This window comes from Danio rerio, chromosome 22 (assembly GCF_049306965.1).
Source record: "Danio rerio strain Tuebingen ecotype United States chromosome 22, GRCz12tu, whole genome shotgun sequence".
NCBI lineage: Eukaryota > Metazoa > Chordata > Actinopteri > Cypriniformes > Danionidae > Danio > Danio rerio.
In genome coordinates this window covers 11,905,001-11,920,188 of record NC_133197.1, presented here as the reverse complement: position 1 = coordinate 11,920,188, position 15,188 = coordinate 11,905,001, and the positions used below count along the sequence as shown (strand labels likewise).

The 15,188-nt window shown below is 36.1% G+C and overlaps 1 protein-coding gene across 1 annotated transcript in view; it reads left to right on the top strand.

Annotated features, from left to right (window-relative positions):
* Positions 1–15,188, top strand: part of zranb3 (zinc finger, RAN-binding domain containing 3) — a 127,654-nt gene that overhangs the window by 85,087 nt on the left and 27,379 nt on the right. The window contains exons 13-14 of the mRNA XM_017353438.4: positions 2,452–2,860; positions 14,229–14,450. Of these exons, the coding sequence (XP_017208927.2) occupies positions 2,452–2,860; positions 14,229–14,450 (631 nt within the window). The remainder of the gene's footprint in view (positions 1–2,451; positions 2,861–14,228; positions 14,451–15,188) is intronic.

The window sequence follows — 15,188 nt, the reverse complement described above, 5'->3', positions numbered from 1 at the left end:
TATAGTTAAAATATAAACATTAGGGGCCCTATCATACAATCGGCGCAATGCGGCGCAAGGCGCGGTGCAAATGTTATTTGCTAGTTTCAGCTTGACGCAAGTGTCGTTTTGCTGTTTTGCACCACGTTGTTTAAATAGCAAATGCATTTGCGCTCATATGTGCGCCCATAGGCGTTCTGGTCTAAAAAGGAAGGCGTTCTGAGGCACGCTGCTTGCGCGTTGCTATTTTGAGAAGCTATAATAGATTTGACCAAAACTTACCCGGTATAAACTCCAGCACAGAGTTCCGCCTTGCTTACACACTGCTTGATAGCCTACATACAAGATGTAGAGCAATACGCAAATATCTTTACATATGAAAAAATACAAATATTAAGAATATATATAGGATATAATAAGAATATATATATAGGATATAAATATAAAGGATTAAAATATTACAAAACGTTATTTTCTAGCCTACATAAATATGAAAAATCACTGCTTTTATGTCTTCTTCATCTCGGGAGTCTTTTTCAGTTGATTCATAACAATTTGCTTTTGTATAATGTTATGATTATTAGCAGTATTATTAATTTTATCCATATTTATATTTGTTTTATTAAAAAGAAGCTTAGATTTGCCCACCTGCAGGTTTTAGACCATATGGGGCACAGCATGTGTTTTAGGATATAACTCAGGTTTTTGAACACACTTCGTTACTATTGTTCATTTATTCGTTTGCTAGAAATTGGAACTGAATTTAGAAATAGTTTTGAAACAAATGTTTGCGCTTAACAAACTAAATTAATTATTTATAGGCTAATTTATGTCTGTGCGTAAAGGTTTCCCTATCCTACAGCGAAAGTGAAAGTTGATAATTTATCTCTCATTCATGAGCTGTAGATGCTCTGTTTAACTCTTTTCTTTAAAAAAAACTGTTAACTGTTAACTGTTTGCAAGTGAAATGCTCAGTTTTTCCACTTCCACTTACTTTACGTCATGTAAATAGCAAATGCGGTTATGGCGCGACACAGCTGGCTCTTAAAGGGAATGGGAGATTAGACTCTGATTGGTTTATTCTCAAAACACACCTATAACTCATTAGGAAAATAAACTCAACCCTTTTAGACCATGCGCCACCGCGCAAAGCGGATTTTACCATCCTTAAATTAGCAAATATGGATTCTGACACACCCTGAATGCGTTTGCATCCTGCACGCTCCGTTTTGCGTATGCACTGTCAAACTAGAGCCCTAAGTCTGTGAAATAAACTATTAAAAGTGCTGATGATTGTGACGGTAAGTGTTGTTTTGTCGTCTTTTAGGTTGTATCTCAGCGTTAATGTGCATTTTAAATAAATAAATAAAAAACAAAGCGGCTAATTGCCATCGTGACAGCAATATCTAATGGCCAATCCAAAGATCCAATGGCCGATAGTTTTCACTCTAAAATAGTGGAATCGCAGGACTGTTGCTGGATGCTGCTGTTGCAATGGAACGTTCTATTGAGTGTGGGCTTTTGGTAATTCTAAGCTCTTTGACCTAGCTAGGAAAAAATAAAAGCTGCAAACTCTCTCTCGCGCTCTCTGTGGCCGCTTTGACCTGCTGTCGTGTTCCTGAGATAACGTTTTATTTCTTCTCTCCGCTGTTACAACAATAATGTTACTTGTGAATATAGACACGAGCGTTGCCGTCTATAATGAAGAACGTTTAACATCAGTGTTTGTGTCATTGTTTGCTGAAGCAGCGCCAGAGCCATGCTGACCGTTAGAGCCAATCATAGGTGTATAAGAACTCGCTCAAAAACGCTTAAAAAAAAAGCAAATCAGATAACATGTTAATTAGTTTTGTTTGATACATTCAAAAAGAGTGTTTTCTTTGAGCAGGTAAAATTAAAGAAGAATTGTATTAGAAATAATTTATAAATATAATATACAATATATTATAAATATAATAATACAAAAATTATTGTGTTGCTAATTAAAATATCAAATTGTTTATGGAAAGCATCGTTAATGCACCGGGATGCACAAAGATATGGAATTGAACCGAATTAATGGCATGGTAATCGAAACCAAACTGAACTGTGAGACCAGTATAGGTTCACACCCCTAATATATATGTATGTATGTATGTATGTATGTATGCATGCATGTGTGTGTGTGTGTGTATATATATAATATAATTTTTAATGCTAAAATATTGATTATCACTATTGAAAATAATTATTTTAACAGTCTTTTTGATTGATTTGTCATTGCTGGTGACAGAACTGGTGCTTTTTGACATCTCTAAACATGACTAGGTTTTCAGTCTTGGTAACTTGAACCTCACAAAGTGCTTTTCTCTCAGAAGTGTCTTTGGCTTCATCACTTTGCTGTCATGAGATGAAGTTTCTCAACCTCAAACACTTTGTGTGTGACAAAAAAGCTCTCTTTCTTTTCCCCCCTTTTCTTCCCATCCTCCGCAGTTTGAAAGGGACAAGCAGCACGACATCCGATCGTTCTTTTCCCCCTCTGTGCACAAAGAAAAGAAAAGGAAACGAACTGAGGATTCAACCTCTGATGGATCTCCTCTACCCCAATTACCAGCGGGGGCGGAGCCTACTCAAACCCCGGAGACTCAGAGTTTTGATTTGACAGCTGACCAGGGGGAGGATTTTTCCCCACAGGTGAAGCGCTTTCGACAGGTTAGCCCCTTGTCACGGCGTGGAGGTAAGAAGAGCCCCCTGTCTCCCTTGTTCGCCCCCCGTAGGCTATCGGCAGGACTGCAGGCTCCGCGCCACAATCAGAAGTGGAACTGTTCGTCGTGTACTTTCTCCAACAGTGGACTCCTGCTACGCTGTGAGATGTGTGACAGTCCACGAAATGTGCAGAAAGGTAAAATCTACACACACTAACTATATGCGTACATATTTTTACGAAACGTTGTTTTTTCGGTAACACTTTATTTTAATTCTCACTATTAACTAATTTGTTAGCTCAATAAACACCTAATTTGCAGCTTTATAATAGTTATTTGGGTAGTAGTTAGGTTTAGGTATGAGGTAGGATTAGAGATAGAATAAGATGCATAATATGTTTGGAGTGGAGTCACAATATTTTTAACCACGCCCCTATTATTGTTAGTTTGCTATAAGGGGAAGATGCACAAATAAAAGCCCCGCCCCCTACTCAATATTCCATTTCAGGTGTAAGTTCATTAACATACTGAAATAAAGCTAACGGTTTATGCAGCCTTCACGCAATTACTCGTAACAACCACATAGCAAAACCCTGATAACTACCTGAACCCCCTTGCAATCACTAAGCAACATGCTCAAAACTGTTTTAACACCTTAGCAAGTGCATAGCAGCACACTTAGCAACCAACTACAGCAATGCTAAAACTAATTAGCAGCACCTGAGCAACTGCATTTGGTGATGAGTTTTCATCATTTTAAATAAGGCCTAAAAATGTATTATTATTATTATTAATAGTGTATTTGTTGTTCTTTTAATATTTTATTTGTAAACTTTTATTAATCAGCAAAGCAGCTGTAATGAAGAGTTGAGCAGTTCTTGGACTGTTTTAGCGTTTGGTTTGTCTTGCGTCTCAGCGACAGCAGCGCTCAAATCCTAAACTGTTTATTTCCAAAAATTCTAAATTAGTTTGTGAACTCCAGATTTCCCATTTGGTCGGAGACTTTTGGACTTCCTTGTGTTTGAGAAGCTTTTATAAAAAGGCACTGCTGATCCGAGGCCCTGATCCTTTGTAAATCAACATCCAAACCTTCTTTCCCACTGCTCTGAAAGTTACTAAAGCATCTAAACTTAAAGAGAATTTTTTTTTTAAATCAACAAGAGGCACACAACTCAAAAAAAAAAAAAAAAAAAGGGGTGCGATAGCGAAGGACAGAAATAAATCAGATTGAAAATGAGTCATTATCACGGCCACGGTGAGGCGGAATGGATTTTGGCACCTGTCAAATCAAGAATGCCGCTTTCGTTCGGCGTCACTGGCAGCAAACTTTGTGAAATCTTTGTGTGTGTTTTTTCCGCCTTCAACTCCAATGCCATCGATCAGATCGTCAACAGCCTAATCAAACACACAGATAGAAACACATACAGGCCAGCTGCTGCTGTCTTATTACACGCGTACATCTGTGAGTGTGTGTGTGTGTGTGTCTGTGTTTAGATGACGCTCTTATGTGATTGAAAGCCACAATCTGTACACATGCACATTGTATGTTCGCTTTCTTTGTTCTTTAAGGGAATACTAGAGCTGAATAAGGTTGTTATTGTGTTTTCTCCATCACGTCACTTCAAATATGTATGACTTTTTCTTCTCTTTTGGATAAATATCAAAGTAAAAGATGAATTAATTGACTATTATAATTGACTAAATATGCATATTTAACAAAACTGTTGCCTTTCTGTCAGCTGGAGCCAGTCTGGTCATTCTCCTCTGACCTCTGGCATCATCAAGGCATTTGCACCCACAGAACTGCCGCTCACTGGATATTGTCTTTCTTCAGGCCATTCTCTGTAAACCCTAGAGATAGTTGTGCGTGAAAATCCCAGTAGATCAGCAGTTTCTGAAATACCCAGACCAGCCCGTCTGTCACCAACAACCATGCCACGTTCAAATTGTCTTAAATCACCTTTCTTCCCCATTCTGATGTTCGTTTTGAACTGCAGCAGATCGTCTTGACTATAGCCCCTTTCACACATACAGACCTTTCCGGAAAATTGCCGGCAATTTTCCGGAAAGGTTGTATGTGTGAACAGGTCCTTTTTAAAAATACCGGTAAATTCGTTCTGGCTATTTTCCGGAAAGAGAAGTTGTAACATTACCGGCAATTTGCCGGAATGCTGCGCTGTGTGAATGCAGAAGGAAGATTGCCGTAATAAGCGCGTGCACGTCTAGAACGTGCTGACGTGAGACGTCTGCTTTAGCCAATCACAACAGTCAGACGCATTTACGTCCGCGCGGTTTGTGAGAATAAAAACCTTTGAATATTTTTCCAGACACATTAAGCTGCTAGAAGTTAGTCAGATCACGTTTATATGTTCTTCTTTATGCCAACTGTGTAAATAATCATCGATGAGATGCTTATGATAAGCCGTTGTTTGTTTACCTTTAAGCTTTGCATGTGCCTTTGAAACAGCCTGTGAGCGCCTGCACACGCACATATTATGAACATCTCGACATGAGAAAGTGATCCTGCGAAAGTTGTTCACAATATTGATCATCCACAGAGTTTGTAATTTAGTCAAATGTTTACAAATACAAGCGCAGCCGTTTAAAGCTCATTTGTGGTGAATGATGTCAGAATTTACCGGTATTTTGGAATGGATGTGTGAATGCTCTTTTCCGGAAAATATCCGTAAGGTCCTCACCTGTGTGAACAGCGCTTTTTTGAATATACCGGTAAAGTCGTTCCGGAAATTTTCCAGATATTTACCGGTATCACTGTGTGAAAGGGGCTTATGTCTACATGCCTAAATGCATTGAGTTTAGTGTGATTGTCTGACTAGAAATTTGCGTTAACGAGCAGTTAGACAGGTGTACCTAATAAAGTAGCCGGTGAGTGTAAACATTATTATAATTAATAATATAATCTCACACTTTTTTTCTCACGGGTTTTTCTCTACTGATATTTTCAAAAAATGATGCTAAGCTGTTGCTGTGTGGTCGCTAGGATGTTGCTAGGACACTTCTATGCAGTTGCTAAGATGCTCTGAGCAGTTACCGTGCAATCTTTCTGGTAGGTAACTTGACCTTTTAAACAAAAAAAAAAAAGAGAGAATTATGTTCACTGACAATAATACTAATGATCTGACTGAAATATACAGTTACCGTTTACAGACCCACACACACACGCGCACACTCACAGCCCATCAGTGTAGACGAGTGGTTTCCAGCAGGAATCTGACTGCCGATCAGCTTAATTTGAGGCGTAAAGCAAACCCGCGTCACAGCAATCAAAGTCTCACGTCAACACTTCAACACTCCAGATCTGTTTTCTGCTTTCACAATCCTCAAAATCACAAAGCAGGAATATCCATCTAAACGCTGTCATGAGCAAATAACGCAGATTTACACAACTCCATGTGTTCACGCTTGAAAAACAGTTAGGATGAGCAGCTCGCTATTCACTGTAGGGCTCTGAAAACTCCCATCATGCACCAGCTTGGCTTTTGGATGCATGATAAAGTTTCTCTTGCTGCGTCCCAATTCACATACTTTTTTGTGAAGGAAAAGTATATACTTTTGAGTGTGTAACAGAGGAGTATGCAAGCTTTGGGACATACTACTTCCTCGTTAACAGATCGTTACGTTGCTTAGTTCTGTCAATCATCCACATTACTTTCATATTTAATTTCCTACCTTATTTGAGAAGCAGCAGCAGGTTAATCTGCCATTCACGAGTCTTTCATGCAGAGAAATCTCCTCAGGTCTTTGGATAATTCTGCATTCAGACGTTAATGTCCAAACACGTCTTTATAGAAGTTTTGTTGTTTTGCAGTAATGTTGTTGCAGATGAAATATGACACACAAAACGCGATTTAAATATGCTGCAGTTGGCTAGATATTAAATAACGGTCATATAAACATCTTTACTGGGTCCAGGGGAGGCCAAGCTGGAGCACTTGCTCTGGTCCCCTGGGCTCTGCAATGGTTGGGGAAATTCAAAATTAAACCAAAAACAAACTATTTTAGTTGGCTTGAAATTGGCAATGAAAATTTGGGATTTGCAGCCAGAAGAACCGAGAAGTAAAAAAAAATATATAAATCTTTACCGAAGCCTCTTTACTTGACAGTTGGTCTTGCGTGTCCATCATGTTTGTAGATTATTTAGTTGGAAGTTATATTCAGATTCACGTCCACACACAATGTATTGTGGGCAATATCAGAGCTTAGAGTATTGACACTTCTACACAACTAAAATTTTGACCGGAAATAGTAAACCATCCGGGAGCCTTTGGCATACTCTTTTGAACATTGATTTTGGGACATACTAATTCTATTTTCAAATACTATTTAGGACGGATAGTATTTGAATTGGGACACAGCATCTCTCTTTCTTTGTTTAGGTTTAAGCCTTTTTTATTATTAATTTGATTTGTTTTGGTCAAATGTTTATCATTTCTGGTTACAAATTTGTTATAAAGATGAAGGGAAATGGGAAAGCAGGAATGCCTGATCTGTTTCATTTACTCATTTTATCAAAGGGAAAAATTAAAGTATCATGCATCACCTTGTTTTTTTTATTTATGTTTTTATGTTTATAATTAATTTTTTCCATTTTATTATGCACTTTGATACTTATTAATATCTACATAAATTTTTTTATTAAGACTTTTTATTTTTATATATATATATATATATATATATATATATATATATATATATATATATATATATATATATATATATAGTTGAGGTCAGAATTATTAGCCCCCTGTTTATTTTTTCCATACAGCTTAAAGTAACATTTAAAGGCTTAACCAGGTAGGTTAGGGTAATTAGGCAAGTTATTGTATAACGATGGTTTGTTCTGTAGACTATGAAAAAAAATATTAGCTTAAAGAGGTTTATAATTTTGACCTTAAAATACCTTTAATAAAATTAAAAACTGCTTTTATTCTAGCCAAAATAAAACAAATAAGACTTTCTCCAGAAGAAAAAATATTATCAGACATACTGTGAAAAATTCGTTGCTCTGTTAAGCATAATTTGGGAAATATTGAAAAAAGAAAAAAAATTCAAAGGGGGGCTAATAATTCTGACTTTATCTGTATATATGAGCAATATCATACTCGTAGCAGTGCGATATGGCTGTATATCAGCACTGGTGGGAGGTAGCCTCCCACCAGTGCGGGACGTAGCCTCCCACCAGTGCTGATAAACAGCCATATCGCACTGCTATGAGTGTGATTTTGTGTTTATACAGCAGTTCGACAGCACAATCTTGTATATAAAAAAGAAAATCAAACACGGAGTCTAAAACCCTTTTGTATTAGGAACTACTTTCTTCCGCCATTCATTCACATCTGCTGCTGACGTCAAAACAGCTAGCGTTTGAATAATTCTCTAGCGTAATGTCTAAAATAATGAGAAAACAGGTGATTTTTCTCACATTTTAAGATTATAAGGCTGAACGTGACATGAACTGCCATCAGTCTACGGAGTTATCTCCCTACAGTCTATTACAGTCAACAGTATTTCTCTGTTGCCGCCGGTATTGTGACGGGTGCCAGGTGTCCCGGCGAAATGAAATCCTATTGGCCTTTATGTGTCTCTCCCAAGTGTTGTCGACTACATACATGCCAGTCAATGACAATGAGTAGAAAAAAAGGGGGAAAAAAAGACACTCAAACATCCATCGCTAAATGAAATGTTACATTATTGAAATAAAAGAATGATACAGTGGTAGAGTGACCATCACACACTTCTCGGAGCTCGCCAGAACTGAACTAAGCTCCCATACATGCGTGCTTACATCTCAAAGGTAAAACAACCACAGAAGTCCTCTTAAAGAAGACGTTTATACACAATGCAAATCAAACATTAAGCGACCTTTACAATATTACAATAATTACCCTGGAAAAAAGCAGGGCAATCACTGCCAGACTGCTGTTGTGTTTGCAATGAAGAGGGACAAGGCTGAATCCAGCTTCTTATTCGCAGCTTCTTATTGACTCTATTATATCCACCTTAAAAACCGCAATGCTTCAGTTTTTCAGCTTCTTATTCGCGCTCAAGAAAAGACACAACAGTTTTAATCTTCTAAGCTAGGGCTTATTATGGTGCCATCTTGTGGATAGACAACGTCAACCGTCCTTGACTAATGGTCATCAAACCGCTGTCTCTCAGAAATGATAAATATTTTAAAATGGGCACTATCCTTATAAATAGACTGCATGGTTGTTATCTACTGCTATGTTCACACCATACGCGGAACACGCGGATAAATCGCGCTATTCGCGCATAAATAGCCGCGTGAACATTTGAGTTTACTCGCTTTATTCGCGCGTCAACCCCCGCTTCATTCGCACGTCAAATCCGCTTTAATCGCGTGTCAAATTCAATTCAAAACAGAAGTGGATTCGCGTGATGGGCAGGGCTTCTGTCTGCCCGGTGACTTTAGCTTCATAGCTAAATGGCTAACATGGATTTTATTAAGAAAATAACAGTGTTAATGTGCTTTATGGAGACTGAAAAACACAGTCAATACGTTTAGGGTCCTGTCTGAGTCCACTGCATCCTTTCAGAGGTGCATCCAGCTCTGTGAGCTCATAAACTCCTCCAGAAACTGAACCTGGATGACGGAGACTTTCAGCGGTGCTTCTGACTGAGCCAAGCCCAGTTTGATGACTTGTTGTCGGTGTCGCCTGTAGGGACACCATCAACAGGTTCTACGTCGCAATCAAGCCCCCACAAGAGCAAGCTTCTGATTGGTTAATGCGGCGTGAATGTCCGCTGAAGTTCAGATTTTCGAACTCGAGAGATTCGCGCGAAACGCTCGTTAAGCGCGTCAAACGTGCAAAACGCTCAATTCGCCTTGCGCCATTCGCGCGTATCGCGTCATTCGCGCCGCAGGATGTCTATTCGTGCGTTTGCATTGACTTAACATGTAAATCACTCGCGCTTGACGCGCGTTCCGCGTCTGGTGCGAACGCAGTATGAAACAACTACATTCTCAACTAAAATAGCCTCAAAAGAACATTATGTTGTCTAACAGCAGGAATATTTGTCAAACTGTTAAGCATTCTCTGCTTATATGTGGGTGGAGTGATACACAAAGGTGAAGAGGCCTTTGTGCGCTGCTACTGGCAAAATATCTCACGACTATCAGCCAATCCGATTCGAGAACCAGACAGAACTGTTGTATACAAACACATACACACACACACAGAGACACTGTCTCAAAGAAACCACCAGCAATACTATGTCATACAAAAATAAGACTGCTTATCGAACTACAACAGGATTAAAAATGGACTAAAGTTCGTACAAGAATTAGAGCGCAATCTGTGCATTTGAATAATCCATTTATTTACTTTTCTTGGCGATGATGTAATGATGTATTTATTTATATCTGTGTAATGTTAAAATAAAAATGGTGATTTCGAATGAAGATAAGAGTTTGATCAAAGGTTTACGAGAACTGAAAGGCTACAGTGGATTGGATTACTTGTTAGTGAAAATTGATCGCACTGGATCAGTATGTCATGTGGCGGGGAGTAGCCGTCCACGCACTGACCGTAATGTTAACAATATCACCACTGTCATGGTACAGAGCCGAGAAGACACACCACGCACCCATCGCGAGGCTGACAAATATTGACTCCGTTATGTAAACGTTGCTTTATTTCTGCATACTGATTTAGTTTTTTCTGTCAATATTTGGGTTATCAATGTTTAACAAGGTAATGCGGTGATATAAATCAGATGAGCTGGAAAGCAAGCATCATATAATTTCATTTATTTGCCATCTAATTACAAAATATAATGAAAGTTGGAGTTATTTTGGTTGAATTTTTTCAGACGCTGTATATATACACACACGTTCATACATACATACATATACATACTTTTTATAATATATTTTTTCACCTATAATATATATATATATATATATATATATATATATATATATATATATATATATATATATATATATATTACATTTTATCCTTTAACTGTTGTTTCTGAGGGTAAAATTTGTTATTTGTTTTATATTTTAGGATGTTGAAGACAAGGACAACTTTAAAAAGGTTGTGTATGTCTGTCTGTGGTGTAAAACTATGGAACAGTCTAGATCAGACTCTCAAACAATGCCAGGATATTAATCAGTTTAAAAAGTTTTATAAATATATACTATTTAAGGAATATAATGATGAAGGTGATTGAAAAAGGATAAAATGAGAAAGGTATGATGAAATTTTAATTAATAGCTATTTATTTGCAGTAATATTTGTTTTATTTGTTTTTGTTACATAATGTAAAGGTACAAATGGAATCAAACATATAATATGTAAAGATGCCAACAGAGTAAAATATGTCTCATGTAAAAAGAAGAGATACGTAAAAGAAGATGTAAGTTTAAGTAATAGATGAATGATGTATGTGGTTATGGAGTGGGAGAATAATATGCTTGTTCTTCATCCCACTCCATTTTCGACCATGTTGAAATGTATTTTTTGTTAATGATATTTTATGAAGGATATTTTTGTTCGAAAATAAATAAATCAAATCAAATATGTTCTTAAATATTTGTTTTTGTAATTTAAATAGCCCTGATAAAATGTAAAATCATGAATTCTGAAAAAATCCTATGATGCATTGGTTTTTGCCCTTTACCCCCTTCCCATTTTTACCGTCATATTTCCATCATCTCAGGTACCATCTGCATATCAGTCATCTAAAAAAAAAAAACACACCCACCACACATCTCTTTATTCATCCAGACCTTCTCTAACCCTTTCTTCCAATCGAAAAAGCATCGAGCGTTTACACCTCTATTCATCCGCTTGCCCTCGACTTCCACAACTGCTCTGATCCAGCAATGGCAGATCTGCATATTCCTCTGATCTCTGGCTCTGAATGAAAGTGCTGTTGGTGGAGGTGTGTGTGTGTGTGTGTGTCGTCCGGTGGAGACAGTGAGAAGGGCTCGGATGCGCAGCGGGAGCTTGTTTTCTGCCTTTCTTTGCCTTGTTAAGAGACAGCGCAGCGGTAGAGCTTTTATTCCGCTTCTCACAAATTCAGCTGACATTTCAGAAGATCCATACCAGACCTTTCAGCTTCACCCTGAGTGAGAACCAGAGAGTGCAAGAAGGAAAGAAAGAAAGAGCCAACGCAATGTGCTAAAGAAAGAAGAGCAACAATTACTGCTCTGAGAAGTTTGCACAGTTATTAATATTATGATCGGTATGCTTTTAGTTGCACCATAAAAACAAATGCTACCAGTTTTGAGGTCAGTTGAGGACAAACTCAATTGTTAGGTTTAAAATGTATCACAAACAGTTGCGTTTGTCCTTGTTGGACCTGGAATTGAGCAAAGGAAAACTGCTTTTTTAGAGTGTGTTTTATATTCTTGAAAAAAAAAAAATCTCCACTTTTAATCATGTTTACTTTGTGTGTGTGTATGTATATAGAGACCTTCCAGATATAAGACTTGTCTCTGCATTAGGAAATAGATGGATAAAAAAAGAAATATGTGCACAAAATTTAGGTTCAAAATAGTTTCCAGAATAAAATGGCTAAAAAACAGTATATATATATATATATATATATATATATATATATATATATATATATATATATATATATATATATATATATATATATATATATATATATATATATATATATATATGTATATATATGTATGTATGTATATATATGTATGTATATATATATATATATATATATATATATATATATATATATATATATATATATGTATATATGTATATGTATATGTATATATATATATATATATATATATATATATATATATATATATATATATATATATATATATATATACTGTTTTTTAGCCATTTTATTCTGGAAACTATTTTGAACCTAAATTTTGTGCACATATTTTTTTTTTTTTATGTATTGGAAACTATGTGTGTGTGTGTGTGTGTGTGTGTATTTATATATATATAAATAAATATATATATATATATATATATATATATATATATATATATATATATATATATATATATATATATATACACATATATATACATATATATACATATACATACATACTGTTTTTTAGCCATTTTATTCTGAAAACTATTTTGAACCTAAATTTTGTGCACATGTTTCTTTTCTATCCATCTATTTCCTAATAAAGACAAGTCTTATTGGTGGGTACAAAATATTAATAATTACAACCTTTTTCCATGAATATTCTTGCTCTTTTAGTTATGATTACTGTTTATTAGCATTAAATGCAGATAGACTGCCAGACAGATAGATATCTATTGAAATATTCCCTCACCGGCTACTTTATTAGGTGTGTCTGTCTAACTGCTCATTAACGCAAACTTCTAATCAGCCAATCACATGGCAGCAACTCAATGCATTTAGGCAGAAGAAAATATCCTGTGAGTGGCAGTTCTGTGGCAACAAATGCTTTTATGATGTCAGAGATCGGAGGAGAATGGCCAGACTAGTTCGAGCTGATAGAAAGGCAAGAGTAACTCAAATAATCTCTGAGGAATATTTCCAGTGTAGAATCAATGCCATGAAGGATTAAGGCCGTTCTGAAGGCAAAAGCAGGTCCAACCCGGTTCTAGTAAGGTGTACCTAATAAAGTGGCCAATGAGTGTATAAGTATAAACATTGGTGTAAATAAAATGTAAATGTTTATTAAGGTATTTTTAATGTTTACAACCTTTTCTACAAATACTCTCACTTCATAAGTTTTAACAATTGTTTCTTTAATATTGAATCTTTAATATTATACACTTATTCTACATCTTACGTCACTGGCTTGCCATTATTCCTCCTGTATCCCGAAAAAGAAAGCGAAGGAGTGAATTGGAGGTGTGTAAATTCATTATCAGCCACTGAGAAAGACAAAAAAATCTCAATTATCGAACTCCCTCATTACAGAAGAGGTGTCCCATCACGTAGCGTATTTCTGTGCTTTTCTGAGACTGAAGGGCACAGGGGAGGCTTTAAATGTAGATGGTGTTGTTTTTTTTCCTCACCGCGTCCCGTGGCTCCATATGGCAGAGACATGTGAAACTGCTGGTCTGAGGGAAGGAAATCAGTCAAACGCAAAACAGAAAGCAAAAGCATCTGTTATGCGCTCGCCGTTTACATTCATGTCCTTCACATCATAGCCGAGACCCACATTATGAGGATCTGACAAGCCATAGAAAATGTTTCGGTTGGTTTATTTGTTATGTTTGCAAAAAAGAGATGTTTCGAATAATGTCTGCGTTGCTCATTTCCACACATTTGCAATGAGATTTTAATCATTTAACTTTAAAACTAGAAAATTACATGTAAAAAGTTTAAATAAAACACAAATAGGACTTTCTTCAGAAGAAACAATATTATAGGAAATACTGTGAAAAATTTGTTCCTCTGTTAAACATCATTTGGCAAATATTTGGAAATGAAAAAAAACCATAGGAGGGCTAATCATTTCAACTCTAACTGTATATACAAAATGTATGTGGTAAATAAATGCAGCTTAAGCTCTATTTCTCTTTCTTTCTCCTATAGCTCTCAGTCCACCTTCTTCTTTAGCAGATCCTTCATCTTCCTCTTCGCTCACTACCATCTGCATCTCCGATTCAGACACTGAAAATGAACCTTCTACATCCAGCAAAATACAAACTCCACACAAACATCCAAACCAACAGGCAAGTCCAAATGTGGCAGAAACACATAAGGATATTTCTGAAGAACAAGGGTCCACGCCAAAAACATTCAACGGAGATTCAGGTTCGTTCCCAAACACATTGGCAAAATGATATGATTTTCTTGATTTTTATTTAACAGCTTACCTGTTGTTGTTTTTTTCCTGTTTTTTTTACAGTAGCAAATATTCTATTGATTTTTATCTTTAAACATGCATCTTTCCCTCTCTTTCATATTAGATAGATAGATAGAATATACAATATACACATTTTACCTAACCGATATTCCTCTAATATCCGATATGCCTCCAATGTTCCTCTAATTATGCAAATGGATGAATGGATGGATGGATAGATGGATAGATAGATAGATAGATAGATAGATAGATAGATAGATAGATAGATAGATAGATAGATAGAAAGAAAGAAAAAAACGATAACGAAGTATAAAAGTATAAATATCTATGAATAAATAAAAGATTTGAAACATTTTTTCAACAATATTCTCATTTCCTATGGTTATCATTTCTTTAATAATCTATAATCTCAAACTATACGATACTGTCATGTTTTTAATTTTTAGGCAACTGCCTTACCGATATAGTTCTTAACATGATAGAACTCTGGAATTATCTAAATTTTTATTATTCACACTTCTCTTTTTCATACACTTCCATAACATATTACCAGATAGCTCCCATTTTGTTCCCTGCAACCCTTTAAGCAGAAATATCAGCCCTCCATTGCAAAATTACTTTCTAAGAATTGCACTGTTGCGTCACTGCAGTTAAAAGCACCTTTATATGAAGTGCGCATAATAACA